This window comes from Prionailurus bengalensis, chromosome D4, assembly GCF_016509475.1.
Source record: "Prionailurus bengalensis isolate Pbe53 chromosome D4, Fcat_Pben_1.1_paternal_pri, whole genome shotgun sequence".
NCBI classification, from domain to species: domain Eukaryota; kingdom Metazoa; phylum Chordata; class Mammalia; order Carnivora; family Felidae; genus Prionailurus; species Prionailurus bengalensis.
The window spans coordinates 78,889,810-78,917,558 of NC_057359.1; the positions used below are offsets into that span (position 1 = coordinate 78,889,810).

At 45.8% G+C, this 27,749-nt stretch overlaps 1 protein-coding gene across 3 annotated transcripts in view; it reads right to left on the minus strand.

Moving 5' to 3' along the window:
• BRINP1 (BMP/retinoic acid inducible neural specific 1) overlaps positions 1-27,749 on the minus strand; it is a 175,520-nt gene that overhangs the window by 110,081 nt on the left and 37,690 nt on the right. For 2 of the 3 annotated variants that reach the window (XM_043566985.1, XM_043566982.1), the window contains exon 2: positions 15,520-15,787. In XM_043566985.1, coding sequence (XP_043422920.1) covers positions 15,520-15,737 — 218 coding nt within the window. In that variant the 5' untranslated portion in view covers positions 15,738-15,787. Of the gene's footprint in view, positions 1-15,519; positions 15,788-17,783; positions 17,945-27,749 lie in introns of those variants that run through there. The other variant, XM_043566983.1, reaches the window with a different exon arrangement.

Genomic DNA, 27,749 nt, shown 5'->3' on the forward strand with positions numbered 1-27,749 from the left:
TCTGTGGGGGGAGGTACAGATTTTAAGTTCCTCTTTAAGGAAAAGAAAATTGAGGCTCAGAGAGAATAGATCGTTATTCAAAGATCTAATGGAGAAAGAAAAAAGACTCAAATGCAAATCTCCTGTCGTAGATGGAGTTATCTACCCCATTCTCTTCCTTCATTTCTTCCTTTTTGTGTTCAATAACCAGCCTCCAAAGAGCACTCTCATGTTAAATAAACACCTGAGCATGTGATTTTCACACTGTGTCTTCACCCCCAAGTTCTCCCTTCATCCCATGTGACTAGAATCCAATACCCTCAGCCCCTCGGCCCCTTGACCTATTCCACTCCAATGATCTCCACTTCCTCCCTCTTCCAGCCCCTACTTCCTGCCATGGTTACTCCTAGAATGTATCATCTCCCAAAGTCCCTTAACTCTGACATATATCAAAAGATTCCATTCTCGGACTTGTCCGTCACAACACCCGCTCCCTACCTCTTTAAGACCTCCGGGCCCGTGACGATCTCCTTTCCCTCTACCCACGATCGAATGTCTTCACTTCTTTCTAGATCGACTTAATTCCAATGATCCATCTGTTTACTTTTCGCCAATACTTTCAACCCCTACACAATTACTCTTCCATCTTGTCTACTTGGCAAACCCCCACCCCATTTGAACCTCCGTCCACCATGCATGCTCTTACCTCAAAAGTTCAGTTCTTTCGGAGAACAATAGCCCAGCTGCACAGACTAGAGCCCTTATCAGTTGATGGTTATCAACATTATCAGAGCCCTCAGTGCTTCCTGGTGATCTTTGTATATTTCCTTAATCAGATCCTTCTACCTTTCTACAGACCAATGACTTCAAAACACTCCAAACTCTTTTTGGCACTCCCCAAGTCCCCCTTCCTCAGCAACTGGTTTCACATTGGATTTCTACTTCACCAAGAGAACAGAGGCCGTGGGAAGTCCTTTCAAATCCTGAATAAAATCAATAGATTTGCACCCACACGCTCTCTTTCCTTTCTTTCTTCCTAGTTCAGCTGAAAGCTGTCCCTCCTTTTACCTCCATGGATGCTTTACCTCCCTCCCTGCCTCTTCAGGAAACGCTTCATCACAAATAACTCCACTCAGAACCTCCCTTTCTTAATGGTCTCCTCCCTTAGAAACCAAAGAACAACAAAAACCTCTCTGCTCTCTTAGTTATGATTCTTAAAAAAAAAAAAAAAAAAGTCTACTTCCTTGTTTCTCACTTACTTCTCAACCACTGCAATCTGGCTCCTGTCCTCAACATTATATTTAAACATCTCTTGCCAAGGTCAAGATTTTAAGCACAAAAGGCTATTTTCAGTTCTCACTTGATGTTCTCTATCAGAAACCATGGCCCCTGATTACCCACATCTTCCTTCTTAAAACATTCATTTATTGTAGCTTCCATGGTACCAGATGTCCCTGACTTCCCTCCTCCACCATCGGCCAGTCCTCAGCCACTCAGTGTTTTTCTCTGCACATGCTAAGCAGGCTCCTCTGAGTGAACACATCCTTAAGGGACATCTAACAATCGCTATCGGTAACCTGATGATTCCGAATACCATATATTTTTTATCGAAGGGCCAGAGCCATTTGTACAACTGCTTGCTAAGTCTCCATTTGGATGTCATGGCTAGTTTCAATTTACCAGTTGCAAAGCTGACTCATCATCTTCAATCACATACAACCCCAGAGTCTCTTTGCCTTACAGGGTTGCTTATCTTGATGGAAAGCACCACCACCCACACAACTGACCCTATGAAAAATGCTCCCCGTCTCTTTTTCCTGTTTGACCCAGATCCAGCGATTCGCCACTTCAGGTGTGATCTTGCCAAGTCCTTTGCAACCTTCAAATTCCAATACTGATACTTCCATCACCTTAACATACCTCAAGTTATGATTTCATTTGTGTGACATTTCTTGAAATAAGGGACTCATAGAGGTGGAGAACAAATCAGTGAGTGTCAGGGGTTAACGATGGCAGGGGAGGAGGGAGAGGTGTGATAATAAAGGGATAGCACACGAGATCTTCGTGGTGATGGCGTTTTGATGGTGGCGATGGTTACATGAACTTACACGTGTGATTAAATGATGCAGAATGATACCCATCCATTGTACCAATATCAATCTCTTGGTTTTGATATATTATATTATATTATATTATATTATATTATATTATATTATATGTTATATTAGATGTAACCATTGGGGGAAACTGGGGAAAAAGTACATGAGACCCCCTTTTACTGTCTTTGCAACTTCTTGCCCGTTTCAAAATAAAAATTAAAAAATACATATATCTCAAATCCCCATTGATGCTACTTTAGTCCAAGACACCTTCCTCTCTTACCTGGGTCACTGCCATAGCCTTCCTGTTCCCCGTTATACATTGTGCACCCTTTCCCAATTTTCCCCCATCAGTCTATTCTCCCCATTTTAGCAGCAGTCACCTTCCAATGGTGACAATGTGACATGCTCTCCATCTGGGCAAAATCCTCTAAAGAGCTCCCCATTGTCCTTAGGACATGATTCCTGAATTGCGTGCTGAGATGCTACAGAGAAAACTCATGGGGACACAGGGGATGTTATAAATGTTCGAGAGAAGGGAGGGGTATTTGCCATTTATTGGGCGTCCGCAAAATTACTAACCTGAAATAGTATACAGTTTCAACATTAAAACATATGTGGTATAAACACATACAAACCTTTCTTTCATATGGTCTATCTTCATTAAGGTGGATTTTTAGCAGTTGATACGACTACAAAGTACCGCAGAAAAATTAATGAGGAATAGGAAATGAGGGGGGCAGTATCTGATTGCAAAGCATATGTGGGAGAAGCTGTGGTTATTATTTTCTTTTTAATGTTTGTTTATTTTTGAGACAGAGAGAGACAGAGCATGAGCGGGGGAGGGGCAGAGAGAAAGGGAGACACAGAATCTGAAACAGGCTCCAGGCTCTGAGCTGTCAGCACAGAGCCCAATGTGGGGCTCGAACTCACAGACCGTGAGATCATGACCTGAGCCGAAGTCAGACGCTCAACCGACGGAGCCACCCAGGCGCCCCAAAGCTGTGGTTATTTAAGAATAAAATTAGGAGTGCCTGGGTGGCTCCGTCAGTTGAGCGTCCCACTTCAGCTCAGGTCATGATCTCACGGTCTGTGAGTTCGAGCCCCACATCGGGCTCTGTGCTGACAGCTCAGAGCCTGGAGCCTGCTTCCAGTTCTGTGTCTGCCTTTCTCTCTGCCCCTCTCCCACTCATACTCTGTCTCTTTCTCCTAAAAATAAACGTTAAAAAAATTTTAAAAAAAGAATAAAATTAAAATACAGCTTTTTCTTTAGATTTGTGCACATCATTTTTCAAATGGCCACTAAACTTTTGGGGACATAAATATTTCATTAAGTTGTTTGAACCTAACTACTCAATAAACAGAATTAGTATTTCCCTGGTTCCTACAGGAACCATAACAAAATCACTCAGAACATCCTGAAATGAGAAAGTGTGGAAGGCACCATGTTAGGATAAAGTTCAATGTCTTTTATGTAACATACATAGGGCTCCATGACCTAGTCCCCAGCTCACTTCTCTGGCGTGCATGCTAACATTTTCTCTGCCTGTCACTCACAGTGACTTACTGCAGACCCCAGGATAAGTCTGTCCCTTTCTGGACACGACCTCAACACACACACACACACACACACACACACACACACACACTACCTTCTTATGTCTAACTCTACTGTCCAGATCTCAAGTTATAAAAGAATAAAAATCCTCTTTTTGAAATCCTTCCTTAATCTTGCAAGACCACCAGAAGTGCCCCTTCTTCGCAACACCACTCAATATTCTTCTTCTTCCCCAGCACCCCTAGAGGAGGGAGCAATGTGACTCCTTACTGTCTATCTCTCACCAGCTCCCCTACGGTGCTCCTCGGGGTGTGGATTAGTTACTGCTTCGTTGGCATCAGACGTTCCTACAGTTCTTGCACAACACAGAGACTCAGCCAATATAGGTTGAATTAATGCACAGGTGAGCAATTCCTTCCCAAATAGTACAATCCCAAACCATTCGGCGGTGCAGAGACCCATATCATTTGTATTCCATTCCTTCCTGCCCACACAAGCCACACCTCCCCTCATAAATGGGATGTAAGACTGGATGTCACGCTAGAGTCAGAGACAGGATGTCACAAGTGCTCAGGGATGGAGGCTGCACCTTGCTGACCTTCTCTGGATAACACGCAGGCAATTTGAAAAGAAGTAGAGTTACCCCCACCACACAACCACACCCCGTTCTGAAATGCGGCTGGTGGCCGGAAGGTGCCTGGGCGAAAAGCCATCCCTCGGGGATCAACGTCTCCTGAGCATGACACATCAAAGATAACCTGGTGGACACCGTGCAGCTGGCACTGGAAGATGAGGTATCGCAGACTGCTCCCCGTCACCTGGGCTGATTAATAAATTAGACATTTGCAAATCATGGGATGTGTGCTGTTTACATGAATCAACGCCTGCTGCTAGCTTAAGGGTACCTTGTCAGTATGTAGGCCTCTGGATCCCTGCCGCACGTGCTTCAGGGCATCAGAAATCTTCCTCTTTCTGTTCCTTTTTATCTGCTTCCTAACAAGTGTCCTCTTGGTCTAAGAATGGAGCCAGTGTTGACATCCTAGGACACCTCTTCCACGCAGCGCCCAGACCCCTCCTGCTGTTGGAGGTCTCCTGCAAACCTTCTCAGAGTCCCTGTTGCTGAATTTCCAGGGAATGGTGCTTCGGATATTTATTTTAACTACCCGTCCTCAAGCACTTGTTCTGTGCTAAATGTGATCCTTTGTTATCTTCTCAAACCTCTACAACAATTATGGAATGTCTCCCCATGTTACAGATCAGAAAGTTTCGGCAACATACCCCGGATCTCATAGGTGGGAAATGACAGAGCCAGGATTCAAACCAAAATCGGCTTGAATCTAAAGATTTCCTTCCCGTCGCTCAAGTATAGCGACTGGTTTAAGTTCACATAGGCTTAGAGACTGACTTGGGGCTGGAAGTTTCCACCGAGGTTTGCAGAGACAAGCCAGGGACAGATAAAGGCTGGGCTGCAAAGCCTTCCTCCAAGCCAGTCTGGGAATCCACTGCTAATGAGACTCAGTAATTCTTATGCCCAGAAGGAAGGCCTTGAGAGATAAAGAAACTGCCTGGAGGCAGAAGCCTGGGCATTCTGATTCCTTTCATAAGGGATACAAAAGTATCCAGCAGCTGTTGAATTGTACATAAAAAAATGCATCCTGCCAAAGGGTGCCAAGAATGGAATTGGGGCAGGTAAGTCTGGTTGTAGCCCGGGAAGAGGACTGCCTGACGGGTAGGTCCGGAGGAACTCTCCTGGTGGCACTGAGTCGTACTTGGGAGTTAATGAACTCTATCTTTACTGCCTGTGTCTTGGCTTGGGCGCTCCCTTCCTCTCCCTTGAATTATTGCCACAGCTTCTGAACCCTTCTCTCTTACTCTCTTCCACTCAGTCGGCACGCTGCAGCCAGCGCGGTATTTCTAAATGCATTATCAGACCACGTCCACCCCATGTTCCAAACCCTTCATCATTCTGTTGCCCACATCAGGAAAGGCACAGGTTCTAACCTGAGCCCATGGCAAACTCTGAGAATCAAACCCGGCACAACTGTCCTCTGAGCTCCAACTGACCACAGTATAGACTCAAAGTCAGTGTCTTTCAGACTGTAAGGCCCACTCCACCGGTGGAGGTTGAAATCACTTTAGTTGGTAGGCAGCAACGTTTAAAAAAAAAATAGGGCCGCCTGGGTGGCTCAGTGAGTTGAGCGTCCGACTTCGGCTCAGGTCATGATCTCACGGCTCATGAGTTCAAGCCCCGCATCAGGCTTTGTGCTGACAGCCCAGAGCCTGGAGCCTGCTTCAGATTCTGTGTCTCCCCTCTCTCTGCCCCTCCCCTGCTCATGCTCTGTCTCTCTCTGTCCCTCAAAAATAAATAGACATTAAAAAGAATTGAAAAAAATAAATGAATCAGAAAGGAATAGGCAGAATGGAAAAGAACAGTAAATATCAAAATATATCACATGTACTAAGGTTAAGTATTTTTTTCATGAATTTTCATTTCAATCATACATCTTTAGCTCTGTCTGTACTGCGTCTATATCTGTTTATTGAGTGTCAATATGAAAAGAAAATGAAGATGAGTCAGGGTTAAGAAATGCAAAACCAACAGAAAGAAAAAGCATTGCTCTAAATAGGTGTCTAGTAATATTCTGACAATTAGCTAGAGTTTGGTTGAAATCAATTTGCCATTCCAAATCTCTTTCACTGTTGCCTCCAAGCTGCTGTTCAGCCTTATGCCCTAAGTCGCTGCGACACGCACACACACACACACACACACACCTATAGACCTAGGCTTTCTCCTACCTCTTATCTTTGCAGACTCTCCTCCATCTGCCTGGGCTGCTTTTCTTTCGACAGCCTTCTCACAAATTCCTAATTGTCCTTGAACACTGAGTTCAATGCCCGTTCCTCTAGGATGCCTTCTTAGACTTGTCTTTTCAGCCCACACTTCCCCACCGTCACAACCCCAATGCTAGGGGAAGTCCCCCCCCCCCCCAAACACAGCACCAAGGGCACTGCTCAGCCAGGGAACTTAACACATGCACTGTGCTCATTTGTCTTTCAGTCAATTTTCCCCAAGATGTAATGAATTCCTTGAGGGCAGGGATCAAAGTTTCCCCTTCTTAACCCCAAGGGAACAGTGCAGTGCCCCCTGCTGGTAGGAGTTTGGAGATCAGTAAACATTTTTCAAAGGAATGACAAAGCTGCTGGGTGCTCCAGATCATGGATCCAGTTCCTGCTTCCTTGGCCAAGGTTTGGAGCCGTGGAGTCTGAAGCTGCAAGGCCTTGTCTCTCTTCCCTTCCAAATTCCCCAGGTCATAACAGTGGCCATGTTTGGTGTCGGCAGCTCCGTGTGAGGGAGGTGCACAAGCCTGTCCATTTTCGGTCATTGCTTCTCACTAAAGCTGGGTCACTGCTTGGCCAAGATCGAAGCAAACTCAAGTTTGCAGCTCACGAAGTCAGCTCAGTAATGACAAGGCAGCAAAAAGGTAAAAGATAGCAAAGGTACCAATTTGGTAGCAATAAAGCTATCATTCTTGGAAGTGGAAGATCAATTTTAAATAATCAACAAAAAAGATTATCTTTGAATCGACTCCAAGTGGCCCGGGGGATGTTTGCTGTGTATCCTTCCCCAACCCTCTCTATTCAGGGAGAAGTTGATCAGAAATTTGGATTAAATGAGGGACAATGTAGGGGGAGCGTATAGGGTAATGGTTCTCACCAGTGACACCACTCTTTAAGTGGCTACAGTTGATAACTATCAACAGGGGACACTGTCCCACTCTCATCTTCTTTCATACCTACTGGGCATGCTCTTAAAGGGATAAAAAGTATCTGTTAACCCACTTGGTCCAAACTGGTTTTTAATAACTCAGGCCATGTATATCTGAACCTAGCAACAGAGCGTAAACATCTTACTTCCTAAGGAATTCTGTAGTCAGAGGAGAAACCCACCAGATCTCCCAGGCCTTCTGGAAGAATGGAGATTGTTTTTTGTTTGTTTGTTTGTTTGTTTGTTTGTTTCTGGAGGAGATAACTGCTTTCCCTTAAATACTGCCTCTCTGCAGCAGGAAGCAAAAATTGATTCACCTTCCTAAATGCATTAACTTGCACTCTGGTCTGAGGCCATGTCTTGAAACATGCAAAATCACTTCCCCTTTGCTCCTGCAGCCAGACTCTTTGGGAACGTGGCCATTACACTGATGTCTATATTGCAACCAGTCCAACTCAAACTCATGAAGACCAAATTCTAAGACTATTTATTCCAATATCCTTCTCACCAGCCCTTTTCCTTTTGTTCCAAAAATACTTGCTCCAGAGCAGAATTTCTCCACCTCGACACTACTGACATTACATGTCAGATCATTCTTTGCTGCAGAGGGCTATTTGTACATTATCAGATGTTTAGCAGTGTCCCTGATCCCTGACCTCTAAATGCTGGTAGCACCCATTTGCATAACCAACTGTGGCAACCAAAAATGCCCCCAGACATTTCCAAATGTCCCTTTAGAGAGCAAAATCACCCCCGACTGGCAATCACTGTCCCACTTCCTTGGCCAAGTGCTAGCTCTCCAAGTTAAAGAGGTGTCCCTTTAAGAGCTATGACACAGGCTGGTGTCTTAGCCTGGGTGGCAAAGCATCAGACTTAGACTCAGGTCACGATCTCGCAGTTTGGTTTGCGAGTTTGAGCCCCACGCTGGGCTCTCTGCTGTCAGCACAGAGCCCACTTCAGATCCTCAGTTTCTCTCTCTCTCTTGCCCCACCCCAGCTCATGCTCTCTTTCTGTCTCAAAAAAAAAAAAAAAAAGAAATAAACATTAAAAAAAAAAAAAGAGCTTTGACCCGGGCTGGTGTCCAAAAGGGGAAGACTCAAAGCCAGGTAGAACCAGCAACTCCTTAAACTTGCTGTTAGAATTCCAATACCTCTGAGAATAAGAGCTTGCAAGGTCAAAGAGATTTGATCAAATTTGGGAAGCAATGGTTAACAACGGTTAAACACACAGGCTCTGGAATCTGCTTACCTGTGACATATCCTACTCTCCCAGAAATTAGCTCTCTTTCCTTGGAGAAGTTATGTAAACAGAGATGATGACAATGCCTAGTGCACAGAATGACTGGAAGGATCAATCAGTCGGACTCATTTATAGTCGGTGTGTTCATACTGGACCCTTGGTAAGCTTTCAATGCTAGCAATGAACTTGCCATCATTGTTATCATTTATTTGACTGTGGGATCTTTTTTGTTGCAGTTCCAAAAAACACCTTTTAACATCGCGTTGAGCTGGAGTTCTATATAATCTACTTTAAGAAATGCTGATTTAGACTCAATTTCCCTATGCTAATAGAAATCTAACACTGGCACCATGGGATACTAAGATCCTGTCTGGAATCCAGAGGCTGCTGGTTTCCTTTCAAGTTCAGCCACAAGCATCCTGAGTGGTGCAGTGGCAGACCTCTCCCTCGCCACCGCTTGTCTGTAAGCTCCTAGAAGGCAGGGACCACTCTACCTTGTACTTTATCGGTTCGCCAGTGCACAGCATCTGGCATACCTAGGTACCCAACAGATACTCTTGAATGATTTCTGGATAAGGACCGCATCTCATTCATCTGAGGGAGACCGTCCACCTAGCCTCAGCCCCATTCATTCAGCCAAGTAGCTTTACCGCAAAACCTCCTATAGATATTTTTGTGAAATACGTCAGGGAACCATTAGGATATCAGATTAGAACTGAGATTCATGCACGTCTGAAATAACTATGCAAGATGGTTAGGCAATCAGACTTGGTTTCCCAGGATTCGATTTACATTCAACTTTTAGGTACTTATTTTGGGCTCAAAGGAAGGTGCACCATAAGCCACAAATCACTTGCTCAGCAACCTGCAGGGAAAACCACTCAATCTGAAAGCACCTCTTGCGGCATAGTGCCTGCCATTGTCAGTATCTCCCCTCCGCCCTGACTCTCCAGAACCAAGTGTACAAAGGGTTCTATAATTTTTCTATTAAGTATGCCCCTGAAATAATTGCTACATTTTCCCATTACTGATGATTGCAAAGTCAGGGAAAAAAATAAACAGAAAATAAAATCCAAAAAGGCAGGAAACATCTTTGGAGCAAACGGAGCTTTTTCAGAGCAGACTGACTTCTAAATCGTCTCGAGAACAAAATAAATAATTTTTAGCAATGCAGTCGGCCCTCTGAGGTAAAGGGGTCAAGTCGAATTTATACAGGTCCTGCAAAATTTCAAGCTCTACATGTTTTTTTTTTTTAACGTTTATTTATTTTTGAGACAGAGAGAGACAGAGCATGAACAGGGGAGGGGCAGAGAGAGAGGGAGACACAGAATCTGAAACAGGCTCCAGGCTCTGAGCTGTCAGCACAGAGCCCGACGCGGGGCTCGAACTTATGGAGTGTGAGATCATGACGTCAGCCGAAGTCGGATGCTTAACCTACCAAGCCACCCAGGCGCCCCAAGCTCTACACGTTTGATATCAAAGTTACTTCTTACCACAAGCACACAAGGCATTTAATATTAGCCCCATATTACAAATGAGAAAACTGAGCCTCAAAGAGGTTGCAATTTGCCCACTGGCAAAAGGAGTTTCTCAGTATTTGATGGTGAACCAGGTAACTAAAAACCAGAGAGAGTCATGACAGCATAAGGTAAGGGCTCTTGTGGGGTCTCAGAGGCCCGCTTCTGACTCCCAGCTGTGCCACATTCCAGATGTGTGACCCTGGACAATTTGCTTACCCTCTTGGTGCCTTAGTATTCTCATTCATAATATGGACAATAATAGTATTTCCCTCCCAGAAGGGCTGTGAGTATTTAATGACTAATATATGTATGGGCTTAGCAGAAAGTGAAAATCAATGATTTCTTTTTAGAATGATGACTTAGAGCCTTAATGAAAAAAAAAAAACATTTGTAGATAGAAGAACATTTAAATTTCATAAAGCACTCCTACACAAACTTTACCTCATTTGACCTACTAGGTCGGCCAGACATCATTATCCCTTTCTACAGAGGAGAAAATTGAGGATCTGAGCCGTTCCTTACCCATTCCTATCCATGGAACGATAACTGTTTGTTTATCGACTTGTATGTTTCTTCTACCTTCCACCCTCAACTCCAAGTCTGGTGGAGGAGGGGCCGGGCACTACAGGTTGTGCACATGCGTGTGTGTTCGTGAGGGTGTGCGCCTCACTGTTTTCTCTTGGTCATTTCGGGATCACTAAATCGTTAGCACAGCTCATGGCATTATGACCACAGCTAAATTTTACAGCAACCGATGTATGAATGAGCGAATACGCATGAATGCCTCGGCCCAGGACGAGAAAGCTAGAAAGTGGCTCAAAAATAAACAAAGTCTCCAGACTCCAAGTCCACTCTTCTCCACTACCCCAGGCTAAATCCTCAGGGGACATTATTTCATGGAATCATGGAATTTCAGAAAAGGCAAGGACCTTGAAGATCACCTTCGCTAACAGTCTTGTTTTACAGATGAAGAAACAAGCTCCAAAACGTCCATTATTTGGCCAAAAGCACGCACGAAGGAGGCAGGAGAGGTGGGCCAGCATCCAGGTTCCCTGACTTCAAGTTCAACGATGCTGGCAGGTTCAGGCAGGAAATGGCCCAGCCTTCCCTCCATGTGTCAGCTGAGACTTACGCATGACAGAGCGTGTGCCTCGTGCACCCAAACCACTGCCTGTACACATATTATTGCTTGGCTTGTGAAACAACGTGAGAGAAGACTTCTGCTGGGATTTAATGGGAAAGGTTCCCATCCTTGCCATTGGCACGGACTCCCCACCATGATTCTATGAGCTGAAACCAGCCTCTGTGTGCATATGCGTGAGGAAAGAAAGGAAAGAAATGGCCTTACCCCACTTAAGTGCAGAGAGCAGACCTCCTCTCAGACTTTTTTTCTTTCTGAAGCTCCCAGATCATCCTGGGGCCCGCCATGGGTTCAGGGTGGGGTGAACTGGCCAAAGCTTGAAGACTAGACATCTCAATAAAGCTGGGTCTCTAGCATAAGACAATATGGCGCATTCTTGGAGAAAGCCTTTCTTTCATGATGCAAATGTCCATTGTCTAATACGCTATGTTCACATTAGCACATAAGAAGGCACATTGGAAATCACCAGTTTCCTGTTTCCACAAAGCAGCACTCAATGAGGACAAAGTGTCAATTGACTATTATCCTGATGAGCATGTCCTAGCTGGCTTTGGCTCTGATCTGAACCTGGCCTGGATGGGCACCATGTCTCTGGGTACTCATTTGCATGTGGGTACACGTGCAGATTATGATAGGAGCCCCACCTAATCTTTGCATGTAAGAAACTGGTTCCAGATCAATGTTTACAGTATTAATGATCTCCCAGTTACACCTACTCTGCTCTTTTTTCCTTTGTAGCACTTATTGTGCGTGTGTGTGTGTGTGTGTGTGTATGTATGTTTAATCAATGTCAGTCTCTCCTATGAGAGCAGGGACCATGTTCATTGTACTCATCATTATATCATCTGCACCAAACACAGTGCTGGGCCTGTTGCTGGTACTTAATAATTATTTGAAGATTAAATAGAGGAAGGAAGGAATAACTAGATGACCAGGGGCCTGACTTCTGGGTTGAACTCCATCATTTAATTAACCATGTGACCTTGGTTAAATCTTATACTTAATTTTAGAACTAGAAAGCATGGTAGAAATCAGCTTGTTGGATGACCGCACACTTTGCTTTAGCAGTGGGATCCAACGGAAAGGATACGTAAAATCAGACCGTGAAAACAGCAGAGTCAGACCTTCTCTTGTGTAAGCACTGTGCACAGCTGGGGGGGGTGGGATCCTGCCTGAGCACCCCCCCACACACACACACACTTTGCCTATCTTCCCACACTAAAGTGGCTTTTTCGACTTCTTTAATCGATCCCCAAGATTTCCAAGAGCACAGGTTGAAAACCACTGATGTATTTCAAGGCTACCATTTGACAGATGAAGAAAGCAGGATCCAGAAGGGGAGGGAGCTTGACTAATGTCACAAGACCAATGCCCAGAAAGCTAGAGTTAGTATCCAAATGTCCTGACCCCCAACCTCACTAGCAACTTTCACTTCTTAGCATCTCAAAAACCAACCCCAAAGGTTCACAAAGCGGTTGGGAGGAAAAATGTTTGCAAGAGTCCCTTCAGAACTCTGACACACTCGACGTTGGGGCACCAGACTTGGGGGAGGGGCAGCCGTGCAGCACAGTGGCTGGAAGGAGGGCTTTGGGGTCAGGCAGGTCTGTGTTTGGACCCCAGATCCTGTTCCTTACCACAAGGAATGTGTCCATGGGTCCCACCGAGTGGGTCAATGCACTCCGCCTCCCCAAGTCCTGGCTTTCCTACCTACAAAATGCCAAGGCACTGCTCACCTGACAGAGGATGCTGTGAGAACTGAATGGCCTCTTTTCATGGCACATCCTAAGTGCTCAATTAAAGGCTGCCACTGTCGAACGTTTGTGTCTATGGTTCTACTCAGGGTATCCGCGGAAGTCTAGGTTATTTCAACAGCAATCGCAAACATATGTTAATCATCTAACATGCAGGATAGCTCCCGTCGAAAACTCAAGCATAGCCCTCCTACTGTATCATTACTACTCATCTTCAAGCCAACACAGCCCCATTGTTTAGCACCGAGCCAGGCATACAGCAGTCGCTAAGAAACATTTGTAAATAATGAACGGATGCCTTTAGTTCTGCCGTATTCATTGGCGTGGTTATGGATTTATAATCAGACTTTGTTTCCACCCCAGACTCCGTCATTTCTCAGCTACATCACTCTATTCAGGTCAGTCACCTTCTGATCTTTAAAACGGAAATTTGAACCCCAGTCATCCAACTTGAAGGTGGCTTCAGGAGGCTCAAGTGGGAGTAAAAGCCACATGTGAAACCAAGGAGTTATCGTCTGACAAAACACAAAGAGTGTGTTTCCTAGATCTCCGCTACTTGCTCCGTTCCCCTCAATCCTTTATCTCCAGCCTCCATCTTTCCGAGCACCAGGAATTTCAGATGCCGGTGCATTCTGCTGAGTAATCAGGGAAGCACCCATGTTTGGTTCATGCATGTTCACAGATAGCAATGGCTGCATTCTGCCAGAAATTATGTTAAGGATCCAACTCTGAAATTAGGCAGACAACTATTGTTCTTGGGTAGTTGAGGAATAGTTGTCCCCAGGAATGGGCTTCTGAATCAATAATTACATTGCTATTTATTTATTTAATTTTTTATTTAAGAGAGAGAGAGAGAGACTGAGAGAGAAGGATACAGGCGATCCAAAGCAGGCTCTGCGCTGACAGCAGAAAGCCCGACGCAGGGCTCGAACTCGCAAACTGTGAGATCGCGACCTGAGCCGAAGTCGGCAGCTCGACCAACTAAGCCACCCGGGCACCCCAATAATTACGTTTTTAAAATTCTGGTATGCTTCTCTTTTTAAAGAGGAAATACCCCTAATTTTTCACCTTTGTGTTCCTTCCCCCTTTTCTTGCCCACCCCGTCTCCACGCTCCTTTGGGTCTTGCTTCCCATCAGGCTCAGAGCACCTCTCCCCAGTAACTCTCCGATTGCTTGGCACCCTTCAAGGCTCATCTGTGAACTCTTTCATAGATGGAACCGCTGCAGAACCTCAGCCACTAGTGGGCCAACTTCCAAAGTAGGGTTTGAATATTCAGCATAAGCCACAGGCAGGTACAGCTGGTAGAGGCTGCATGAATCTCACATCCCTAATCCATAATGCCCCCAAATGTGCAAGGGAGACATGTCTATTTTCATACCAAATACAAAGAAGACTTACGCCCTGAATGCAAGCCTTCCCTGATGCAGTCAGCATCCTTTTCCTCCACCGCGTTCCCCAGCTCTCCTGTTCTCACTGGCCCAGGAGGGTTAGGGTGTGCCCCTTCTTCCTTGACCTTGAGACAAAGATTATACCTCTAGAGAGCTTTTGGCATTTTCCAACTCATTTAAGTACACAACACGTATTGTGCGCTTTTGACGCACCGTAGCAAAAAAAAAAAAAAAAAAAAAAAAATCACTCAAGGGATCGGATCCAAAAATGAATTGCATGGAGGTCCTGCCTTCCAAGAGTTTCTAGTTAGGGAAGAAAGATACACAAAAAGGCACTCTCTAATTTCAGACGGTTTGAAACGAAAGAGATGGAAGTGTAGAGAGGTGTGGAAGAATCAAAGAGAGGGTGAAAGCCCGGAATGGGGAGAATCTCAGATGGTTTCAAAGAGAAAAAAAAACGTGGGGCTAAGTCCTTTTTGGATGAATGGCATTCTAAAAAGTCAAGAGCCACTTCAGACCTGCTCAAGAAAACATTGTCCGTGGACAGTCCCAACTTGTTTCCAGATGTGTGAGTATGTTTGGGAAGGATACGGGTACATCAGTGGCATTTGCAAACAACACCACCTATACCTGACGCGGTTGATTACAAATTCTGTGACCATGGATGGGATTGAACCCCAATCCCATCACTTACTGACTGTGTGACTTTAGGCAAATAATTTCACCTAGCTGAGGATCAGTTACTTCATGCATACAGTGGAGAGAACAAATGCAATCTACCTCCGACGGCTATTACGAAACCTTAGATGAGATGGCGTATACAAAGTAAAGCACCATGCTTGGCACACAGTAAGCACTCAATAAATGTTAGCTATTTGCTCTTCTCCTTGTCATTGTCAATCTCTCGTGCAAAGTACAAAAACAAGGTGAAAAGGCGAGTAACAACCCGCTGAAGGCTCACGATCCCTTGGCCCAGACGGTCCTCCACGCGGCAAGGCCCTACCAACACCGGACGCCAGAAAGCACCCTGTGAATGAAAGGCGCGGAAGGCAGGGACCAGCTTCACCCAGATCTTACCTGTATATTTTATATCTGGTTGTAAATCCTTGACGGTGTCTTTCCACAAAGGATAGGTAGCTCCTGGAGTGGTGGAAAGGCCCCCTGTCTGAAATAAGCCAATCAAATTCCTTGGAGACATGTTGGTCTGTCCCAGCTGGTTCCTGGTGGGAGGGCTGCACTGAGATACGGCCCCATACAAACAGGAAGTAGAGGAGCTCAACAAACCTCCAGTTCATGCTTTTCTGCCGGCCTTTTTCCTCTCATTCTTGCTCCATTCTGTGGAGTCCTGAGGAGAAAGAGTAAAAAAAAAAAAAAAAAAAAAAAAAGAGAGAGAGAGAGAAAGAGAGAGAGAAAATAAAACAAAAGGAAGAGAAAGACACAGGGAAAGAAAAAAAAATGTGGTTAAAACATCTTCATAACATTATAACAGTAAAGTGTATCAAGGTTTACAAAACCCAGTATGTTTCTGGTTAAGAGCACGGCACCTGGGGAGATCTGGGCTCGCGTTCCTGCTTCACTGTTCACATATTGTGTGAACACGGACAGATGCTTAGCCTCTTAGGGATGCAGCCGCCTCAAGGGCAAAACAGAGGATGGGCTTCGATGCCTACACCGTGGCACTCGGCGCGTCATAGGAATGCAAGGCGTATGTGTTCGAAGGACGAGGGAAACGGACGAAGGCAGAACCAGAGTCTCATACAGCCAGTGAGGGATGTGGCAGCAGAACTCAGGCGTCTGTCCCACCCAGCAGCTCCACGGACAACCTGCCTCTTGTGATCGAGACTCCACAAACGGGAGCTCTTTTCTCCCCTCGTCTCACACAGACGCCTACGTGAGTACACGCTTGGCTTCTGCGTCATCGGAGGAATGCCCAAAGTCTGAGGATGGCCTGCGACCATGGCTCTGGGGGCTGGACACCTTGCGGGTCAAGTGTTCACGGAGCTCCTGAAAGTCCAGTTCTACACCTCTCAGTGGAATGTCTCCTTGACCCCAAGGACACGTGGCCAGTGGTTTCGCTGTTGAGGATTCTGAGCCTCAAACTTCCCTGAGGTTCAGACGGGAAAATAAAGGCGAAGAGATTAGGTGGGGTTTTGCCCACCTCCCTTTTTTTGGGGGGGAGCGTTGATAACAGCATAATGGTGCCATGTTGGAGAAAAGTTTAAGACTAAGGGAGAGCTGAGGCAGAGGCCCTTCATGGGGAGAAGAGAACAGAGACCACAGGCCATGCTTAGCTTTTTGACACTCGTCTTTACCATCATTTTCTAATTATCAGCTTAGCACAGTGCTTGTGCCCCCAACCCCACTCATTCTAGAAGAGCTTATCTCGCTCATTATTTGAAAGGCAGATTTGAACCCAGGTTCCATCAGTTACAATCAGCATCATTTCAGGCAAGTCATTTCATATCTCTGTGTCTTCCTTCCCCTGTCGGCAAAATGTGGTTAACAGTAGCCCCTAGCGTGAGAACGGAGTGACATAACTTCTGTAAAGTGTCCCAGCCAGGGCTTGCCATTTAGTAAGTGCTCAATAAATGGCATCAATGATGAGAAGGATAGTGACAATGATGAATGTTGACACTGATCGTGTCCACATCTATCCTGGTGGGGGGGGGGGTGTCTTTGTGCATACTGTCTCCACTGCCCCGCCAAGTCCTATTTATTTTTCAGTAGCCAGCTGAGGTCAGGTCCTCAGGGATCATTTCCCGTCTTTCGTTCTCTCTAAAAGTGTTTGTTCCTTCCTCACGGTTCTCACTGCTCACTCTGTGAAACTGTACATCAGTCCTTAGTTATCTTTTCTTATATTTATTTGTTCCTGGGTCAGCTTTGCTCTTCGTAACTGGCCAGAACCTTTAAAAGACTGTCTCTACACAGGGCGAGCTGTGTGACGCAGGACAATCACCTCCCTTCTCCGGAGCTCAGATTTTTAGGCCTACCATTTAAAAACAGCCAAGACACCTGGGTGGCTCGGTCGGTTGAGTGTCCGACTCTTGCTTTCGGCCCAGGTCACGATCTCACAGTCGTGAGTGAGCCCCGCGTTGGGCTCTGTGCTGAGAACGGAGCCTGCCTGGGATTCTCCCTCTCCCTCTCCCTCCGCCCCTTCCCCCACCCCGAAAAAATTAAAAACGGTGAAGACATAAACATGTTGTCAGGTGTAATGCCATGCGTAAACATGAAGAGATGGGATATCTTCGTCGTCTACGCTTCCGGCTGAAAATGGGAAGAAAGTAAAGCTAAGAAAGAGAAAGTAAAAAAAACCAAACAGACAAGAGATGTGAATTTCCTACCCAGGCGGCCACGGCCCTCTGGCGCCCAACTGCACCCTGTTATTACGAGAAGCTGCAAAAACCTGCTCGGCGCTGCAAGCCCCAGCTGTCGGGGGCAAAGGACAGAGGCACGGGAGCAGAGCCGGGGGCCGCCAGAACCCGTGGCCTCAAGTGCTGTTCAGCGCCTCGAACAAAGCAGTGCGTGTCGAGGGCAGAAGAGGGGCAGCTCCAGAGGCCAAAACCGTCCACCTGAGCGCAAGCAGGGGGCGGAGGCGGTTGTTCGGCACGACCGGCAGGAGGCGCTGCAATACACCGAAATCGCATTCAGCCCTTCTCCAGGGCTTCCGCTGGGAGTGGGTGCGGGGCGAGGGCCCATGACAGAGTGCTTGGCTGCCAGCCATTTGCAAGGAAACAGGATGCAGAGGGCTGCAGCTTTCAAAAGAGGAAGAGCCTATCCGTGGAACCGCAGAGCTTGTGTGTGTGTGTGTGTGTGTGTGTGTAAGAGGGTGAGCTCTTAGCCCATAGTCCTAGAATTAGCTGACAGCTGACCCATCTAATCTAGTGTTTCCCAAGTGGCAGCCATGTTACCCCCCCTGAAGGACATCTTTTCTTTTTAACAAATATTATGTTTTTTAAATTTGTTTATTTTGAGAAAGAGAGAAAGCGTGAGGGGGGAGGGGCAGAGAAAGAGGGCGAGAGAGAACCCAGAGCAGGCTCCACACTGTCAGTGCAGAGCCCCATGCAGGGCTCGAACTCACAAACCATGAGATCATGACCCGAGTCGAAGTTGAATACTCAACCGACTGAGCCACCCAGGTGCCCCTCCAAGGGACGTCTTGAGTGTCACGAAAGAGGGGGGTGCCACAGGCATCTAATGGGCAGGGTCAGGGATGCTGCTAAACATCCTGTAATGTACAGAACATCTGCACAGCAAAGAACATTGGACCCAAATGTCAACTGGGCAAAAGTTAAACCCTGGCTGACTCAACTCTCCACAGGACCACGACCCGGCTCCTGTCTTCCAGCTCCTGGGGGTCATTCTGTCGTACTGTCTGGGCAGGGCAGCACATGCATGTGGCTGTGTTTGAGCCTTCTCTGTCATTGGGACGGTAAATGTCACTGAGACAATTTACATCCCAGCAAGTGGAGATGAGTGCTTCGTGGAAGACGTCTGGACACATCTCTGTTGACTCAGAAAATCACAATAATCCACAGAACACTAAAACTGGAAATGAAAGTTTCTAAAGGTGCGTGTTAAGAGAAGTGGATGTTTTGCTGGGCAAAAGTAAGGACTAGTAGGTGTGAAACAGACATGTCATATCATGAAGACGATAGGACTCATGGGAACAGACCCCAAATAGTACCAACTGTACTAGAGGCCCAAGATAATAGTAGGGCCTGTGACTGATATTTATTGAGCATCTACTGTATACTTGGGTCTAAAGCAGTCTGCACCCTTGGTGGCAGTGAATGTACCCAGTACAGGCTAGATGTTAATAAAGGTTTTTTCATGAGATGTGTACAACTGCCCATTTAACAGATGATAACCTTGCGGCTTGGAGACATTGGATGACTCCTAAGTTCACAACTTCTGAGTGTTAGATTCAAGATCCTAAGCCATGTATATCCTTGTATAAAGTCTTTATAGTTTCCACGACATCCCCCAGCCTTACCACACATCAGCTGAAATTAGGTCCTACCCTCTAGGGATTCAACATATGAAGGGAGGTGGTATCATACCCACGCAAGAGGAATTTTAATATAAAATAGGCTGTCATGAAAACTACAACAAACAAAAAATATTCGGTGGAGACATAGATGTACAGGCATTGTTTCCAACACAGCGATTTGGAAGGATCCTACAGAATAGGCGGTATTTGAGCAGGTCCTTAAATAGCATGTAAGGTTTTGGGGTTTTGTTTTGTTTTGTTTTATTTTTTTAAGTTTATTTATTGAGAGAGAGAGAGAAAGAGAGGCAGAGAGAGAGGGGGACAGAGGACCTGAAGCAGGCTCTGTGCCAACAGCAGAGAGCCCAATGTGAGGCTTGAACTCATGAACCAGGAGATCATGACCTCAGCTGAAGTCGGAAGCTTAATCGACTGAGCCACTCGGGGGCCCCACACGTAAGGTTTTATTAAGCAGAGACAGAGAAAAGGAGATTCTAGCAGAACAAGTAGCATCAAACAAGCCTTGGGGGGGTAGGGGGGTAGGAGAGGGCAGAGTGAGGGGCTCGTGCCCAGGTTAGCACACAGGGTGGCAGGGACTTCGGTGAGAACACGTCCTATGAGGTTTTATCTGTGTGTGTGTGTGTGTGTGTGTGTGTGCGCATGTGTGTGCGTGCGTGTGGGTGTGGGTGTCTCTCTCTCTCTCTCCCTCTCCCCCCTGCCCTCACCAAGAAAGAACTGCGGATCCCAATTCCGTGCTATACGTATACTAAGAGCAAAGAACTATAGATGTTCAAGAATTCGTTCACTCATCCATTAACATATTTAGCTGGAAATCAAATGAAAGGAGCAGAGCACCAGCGAGGGCCCTCAGGGGACGTATTCTCCGCTGGGCTGGGACGAGTGAACACAGAGGCAGAACCTCTATGTGCGATGGTGAGCAGGCCTCTAAAGAAAATCAAAGCAGATAAAGGGGACTGGGAGCGAGGCTGTTCCCCGAAACCCGTGGTGTTCAGGAAAAGCTCCTCTGGAAAAGCGGTTTTTGAGCGGACACCTGACGGAAGGGAAGGGGTGAGGGGTGCAGATGGCTCAGAGAAAAAGAAATGTCCATGGAAGGGAGGAGCGAGGGAGTAGTCAGAGGCCAACCCGTCGTTCAGTCTCCTGCAGTGTAGCTGCGGGAGGAACCGAGTATTAATTGAGCATTTACTGTGTCCTAGAAACCACAGAGCCGCTTTCCACACGTGACCTCGTGGCAATACAGTAACAACTTATGGTCTCCACGTTACACACGGAGGGCGGGGAACCTGAGGTTTGGGAAAGTTAGGGAGGTGGCTCAGCACCACAAAGCTGGCAAAGGGCACAGCTGGAACTGCAGGCCTCGTCGTCCGATTTGGGAGCCACTGACCGCACGTGGCTGGGAAGCATTTGAAATCCAGATTGCTGGCCCAAATCGAGATGTGCTGTTAGTATGAAATACACACCCGCCGGATTTCAAGACCCAGCAGGAATAAAAGAATGTGGTACGATATCTCACTAATATTTATATTGGTTACATGTTGAAATAGTACTATTTTGGCCGGGCTGGGTTATTAAAATGTATTCTTTAAATTTTTTTCACCTGTTTCTTTTTCATCGTTTGAGTGTGGCTGCCAAAACTTTAATTTCTTTTAACACTTATTCCTTTTTGAGAGATAAAGTGAGACAGAGCATGAGCAGGAGAGGGGCAGAGAGAGAGAGAGAGACACAGAATCCGAAGCTGGTTCCAGGCTCCGGGCTGTCAGCACAGAGCCCGATGTGGGGCTCAAGCTCCTGAACCATGAACTCAGGACCTGAGCCGAAGTCGGACGCCTAACTGACTGAGCCACCCACGGGCCCCTGGCTGCTAAAACTTTAAAACTACACACACGGATGGTGCTGGACTTTTATTGGATGGTGCGGGGCTAAAATGAGCCTTTTCGGCTCTACGACGCTGCCCAGGAGGGTCATTCATCAATCCCCCGGTTTTTATCAACATCTGGAGAATCCACTTGACTCTCTGTCCTACCACTGGCTGAGCCACAGTGCACTTGCCTCCCCTGCCAAAATCACTAAAGAAACAGACAATAGGGGCGCCTGGGTGGCTCAGTCGGTTAAGGGGCCGACTTCGGCTCAGGTCATGATCTCGTGGTCCGTGAGTTCAAGCCCCGCGTCGGGCTCTGTGCTGACAGCTCAGAGCCTGGAGCCTGTTTCAGATTCTGTGTCTTCCTCTCTCTCTGCCCTTCCCCTGTTCATGCTCTGTCTCTCCCTGTCTCAAAAATAAATAAAATGGTAAAAAAAAAAAAGAAAAAAAAAAAAGAAACAGACAATAAATACATTACAAGTAAAAACTCCCGTGTTCAAGGACTAAACCTCCAATCCTCATTTACTAGAGACAGCCCTGGATATCTACTACCATGATTTGGAGGACTGATTTTTTTTCCAATATTCATGAAGGGAACTTCCGGCCACTGGGGTTTAGAGCCTGTGAAAGAAGAGGCTGGTTCTATTGCGAGCACTGCCCTTGACCTCCCGTGACCTTGCGTGAGTCACAGGCCCGCTCCCGCTGGGTGCCCCGGTGGATGTGGGGCAGCTGATGCGGGCTGTGGCCTGGAGAGCACGTGGGCCCTTGGCTGAACTGTGCTATATATAAGCCTGCAGTGTTATTAAGGGAACCGGGTTCATCCCACACAGAGCACACTCTCTAATCGTTGCCAGCGTAAATTATTTACATCTGAGGAGCACAGGCAGGACAAAGAGACAGACAAGGGTCTCCCAGGAGAGGAGGGTCACCAAGCTCCTCCTCCAGAGCCCTCCGCTGGACTGCTAGGCCACGCCCGCATTCTGGGCCAGAGAGGAGAAGGGAGCAGCCCCAACCCCCTAAGCCTCCATCCTCGAGCCCCCTGAGGACCTGAGGTCACCCGCAGTGTTTGCCTGCTAACCCTAGGTCAACCTGATAACCTCATTCAGATTTCAACTTTTTTATTTTTTTTAATGTTTATGTATTTTTGAGAGAGCCACAGAGACAGTGTGAGCAAGGGAGCGGGAGAGAGAGAGAGGGAGACACAGAATCCGAAGCAGGCTCCAGGCTCCGAGCTGTCTGCACAGAGCCCGACGTGGGGCTCGAACCCACAGACCGTGGGATCCTGACCTGAGCCAAGTTGGATGCTTAACCGACGGAGCCACCAGGCTTCAACTTCTAAACCTGGATCTCTGGATGAGACTTCTCACCAGATCGCCGCCCACAGAGCCGAGGGACCGTGAACACGCAATAACCTCCTGCCCTGTGCCTCAGTGTCCCCATCTGTAAAACGTGGGCAACACCGGGAGGATCAGCATCTCTTAGGGATCAGATAAGGATGAAATGGGATTTCAAATGCAGCTTTTTGGGCCTCAGCTTCAGCTGGAGCCCCAGACAATAGAGACTATATTCTAAAGAGAGGGATACGCCCACTATAGAGGTCCTAAAAAAAAGGGTAGCCAAACTACACCTTCTGAGATTCTTGACCGCTCACCCACATGGCGGCATGCTGGGATCAGGAGTGGTGCTTGAGTGAGACCTGGCAGTGTTGGGAGTGCTCCTGCCCACCCCCAAACAGGGGAAGAGACGGGTAGTAGCCCCTCACCTCACGCTTCAACACGATCGCTCAAAGAACAGGATCAATGTTCCCCGGAGCCTGGGGGGGTACGGCTGATTGGCGTCTGACTCACACCGGAGACATCTAAAAAAAGAATCTTAAAGAAAGATGGGCTGAAACCCGGTGAAGGGGTAGGGGTTGCAGTTTGGAGAGCGACTGCCTCGCTCACGTGCAACACGTGCTCCCCGTGGCGCAGAGGTGAGCCACGTGCAAAAGAAAGCCTCAGGAAGAGGGGTTGCCCCAGATCCCACCTGGAGGGAAAGGGGATCTCGGGTGAAAGGAAACTGGACTCTCCCAGCCATTTACCAAGGGTCCCCTACTGGTCAGTAAGGAGCTGAAAAGAGATGCATTTTTCTTCATCGAGAATCACAAGTAAGAGAGCCCAGAGAAGAAGGGATGCTCCAGATGTGCCCCCAAAACGCCGCACGGAAAAAACGTTAGCACTCACCCTGCCAGAAGCACTGACACTAAGTCTTTGCAAAGGTACTCGTCGAGGAAGACTTGCTTTCTTTTTATCTGTCCGTTCTTGACCCAACCTTGTATCCAAAAGAAGTTGTGATCAAGGTCAGCAAGATGGAGGAGATACAGCGCAGTCATAAGCCAGGGAAAGACAGGACAGTCTGGGGAAAGAGCGACGTCTCCCCCTTAAATAAAATGTGATTTATTTGTTGTAATATACTGACCTGGACACGTTCAATACCGAACTAAAACTGTGTGTGAGGAAGAGTGAGCAGAAACAACGTGGGACATAACTTGAAAAAAAAAACATGCCACGAAGGTTTGCAAAAAGGTAAGTGCAGGTTAACTTGTTTAGTTTTCTTTATATTTTGTGTTTTCTTTATTATTTTGTATTCTATTATAGCATTGCAATCATTTTAAAAAGTTTTTTTTTTTAACGTTTATTATTATTGAGAGACAGAGAGACACAGAGCGTGAGCAGGGGAGGGGCAGAGAAAGGGGGAGACACAGAATCCAAAGCAGGCTCCAGGCTCTGGGCCAGCAGCGCAGAGCCCAAGGCGGGGCTCGAACTCACAAGCCGCGAGATCATGACCTGAGCTGAAGTTGGATGCTTAACCGACTGAGCCACCCAGGCATCCCTGCAGTCATTTTTATATGAGTATTTTTGGGTTGTGGAATGAATCCTCTGAGTTTCCATGATTTCTTATGGGGAAATTTGCTTTGACAAATGCTTTGGATTACAAGCATGTTGCTAGAACAAATTAAGCTCACAAACCAAGGTTTTCCTGTATTTCTATTTTGTATCTAATAAAACGGAGACTCTTCTAAAAAAAAGTCATTCTTTTTCCAATGTCACATTATTTTAAAATGACAGAATTAAACTTCAATCCAAGCCAAATCTAACTAAATTTTATGACTCAGTGCTTTAACACACCAAACTAAGAAACTACATCATCCTTAAGTTGGAGTTTTCTTGTTTTGACAACCATCAACAACCACAAATTAACTGTGAAGACGTTAACAAAGAGAATAGCTGATAAGTTGAGGTGTGAAACTTCTAGAAAAGTGAAATCTAGGGACGACCATGGCAATCTGAGAAAAAACTGAAATATGTGGGCTCATTATTTGTGTCATTTTTGAAATGCTTTTTTTTTGTTTGTAATTAACAATATAAGTACGTATAGTATCCTTCCTCCATAAAGATTTCATCTGGAGTCACATTTAGGATATGAAGATCTAAATTCAAGGCAACTGCCTTTTAAGTGTTCCCTCAAAATTATCAGCAGTCTCTGCAGGAGATCTTTCAAAAAGGAATGTGAAATTAACATTTTTGGAAGGTCTTTTCTGGGCCAGTTTGGTAACATTCAATAAGTATTTGTTGAGTATCCCTACAATTTTAATTAGGTCTCACAGTCCACAGTAGGAGATAGACAAAGAAACAGGTAATATTTTGGGTACAATGGCATAGGGCAAAGTCAGGGTATACCCCACATTCTGTGGAGTCTGGACCCCCAAGAAGGGGTGTCCAAGGAATGTTCCCTGGAGAGGACATCTAAGCAAGCCTTAGGAGATCAAGAGACATTCGTGAGGTGACACATCTGGGGTCTACACTTCAAGCCAGGAGAGAAACATACAAAGGAATGAAGGCGTGTGGTGTGGATATAAGATCTAAAACATTTCAAAGCTACTGCAGTGGCAATTTTGAAGCAGAGAATGGCAGGAAATGAAGCAAAGGAGCTAAATGGGGTCACATGCTTCATAATCATAGCTTTTCACATGACTGGCAGTTTCTTAAAGACATAAATTCTTCCCCGTCACCCCCATGTATACCCAGGATCTGGAACCAATCATATGCTAAGGCACTAACTCAGCATTTATTCAATGAATCAACTTCACAAATCAAGGTCTAGGATTAGACCTGTGGGACCACAGGGAACCTCTGAAGGCTTTTAAACAGAAGCATTTTGTGTTAGAGTTTCATTTTAGATGGATTACTCCAAATGTAGGGGCAGTGAATAGATTTAGGAAGAGACACGGACAAAATTGAGGAGGCCAACACAGTTGCCTAGGCTAGAGATGGTCTGAAAAAGATTCCTTCTATTTGACAGTTTTTAAAAAATGGGGGGACAAAATTAGCAAGATTTGATGACTGGGCAGGTGGGGTGGAGAAAGAAAGATGTCTACGATGTCTCCTAAGTCTGGTTGGATGATTAGACTGATGATGATATCATGCATGATGATAAAGAATAATGAAAAAGAAATGTCCATGGATGGGGGCAAATACCCTGTTGAATCTGTTGAGTTTGAGGTGTCTTTTGAACATTCGAGTCAGAATTTCCAGTAGGCTATAGAATCCTCGACTCCAAATCATCAGAGAGGCCAGGGCTAAGAGTAGAAATTTGTAGGTCAGTATGAATAGTGATGGTTAGAGCTCTGGAAGTGGGTGAGAATTCCCAGTGAATACGTGTGAGACAAGAGTGGTGGGAAACACACACAGAGAAATGCTCCTATTTAGGAACGAAGAAGAAGAAAAGAATCCCATAAAGTAGATTATAGGAGGAGGGGAAGAACAAGAATTATCAGAGAATAATGTCCACAAAGCCAAAGGAGCAGAAATATTTAAGAGAAGGGTCTCAAGTTTCAAAAAGCTACAGGATGAGCAGTTGAACAAGATAAGGGCTCAAGACCCCTATTGGAATTAAGAATACAGAGGCGGTGACGGTTTTCAATGCTTCAATGGGAGCTGAATATTCATTGAAGGAGATTAAGGCCTGAATGTGACATGAACACATAGAGGCGGAGAGTGGAGAGTACTTGGCAAAGAAGGAATGATCAAAAAATCAGGAGTCAAGGCTCCTTTCCTCTCCACCAGAGAGGGATGTGAACAGTCAATGTAGGATTCTGTTTTTTCTTCATAGGATGAGGATATTTATAAACTCAGAGGCCAGATATAGAATTAAGGAAAAAAAGAAAAATAGGAGAAAGAAAAGAAATTAGTACTGATTGAGAGAACGGCATGGGGTCCTGCTATGGGGATAGAGTAGCCACTAGGGCATCAAAAAAGAAGAAAGTTTCCGTGGCCTTAGGGAGCCATGAAGCTGGTGAGAGAGAGAAATACGTACACTCCAAATCGCAAAACAACGGATTGAGTTTGATCAAAGTCCCAAACGATGTGTTGCTGGAACAAATAAAGAGTAACTCACGCACAGCCCGTTGAAGACGACTTCTCAGGGGAGCTGAGATTTTACTGGGGCTCTCATGGTTCAAGTAGTGATTGTCCAGCTGAAGGGGGACAAAGGGACTGGATAGAAGGCATTTCAGGTAGTAGGACCAGTGTGAGCAAAAGGTGTGGAATCATGCAAACCCACCTACTGGGTGCAAATCACTCAACCAGATACTGCGGGGGACACCGAGATGAGTGAGAAAAGGCTGCTGGCCCTACAGAGGCACATGGAAGATTCTGGCGCTAGAAAGCAATGCCAAAGATGGGAACTGGTACTACACAGATGCTCAAAATATAATTGTTCAATAAATAAACAGTGTTCTGCTGAGTTAATGGCTCTGAATTCTTCCCTGTGGCTCATCCATTCTTAATATTCAGTGGAGCAAATAAATAAAACACTTAAGTTTCCATCTGCACCTAAATTTCAACATTTACTCATCAAAATCTCTGACCCTTGGCTTGATGTTTCCATCAGGTCACTAATGAAAACAGCTGAAAGTTTCCTGCTGGCTCCATTTGGATAGAAGCTCCTTTGGCTCTGCTATTTCTCATGCAATGGCGTCATTCCTTCCTACAGTGTTTTCTTTCTTTCTTTCTTTCTTTCTTTCTTTCTTTCTTTCTTTCTTCTTTCTTTCTTCCCTTCTTTCTTTCTTTTTTGTAGATGCAACCTTAACATTTTATTTATTTATTTATTTATTTATTTATTTATTATTTTAAATTTAATTTATTTTTAAAATTTACATCCAAGTGAGTTAGCATATAGGGCAACAATGATTTCAGGAGTAGATTCCTTAAGGCCCCTTCCCCCTTTAACCCATCCCCCCTCCCACCAGCCCTCCGGTAACCCTCTGTTTGCTCTCAAATATTTAAGAGTCTCTTATGTTTTCTCCTCCTCCCTGTTTTTTATATGATTTTTGCTTCCCTTCCCTTATGTTCATCTGTTTTGTCTCTTAAAGTCCTCATATGATGGAAGTCATACGATATTTGT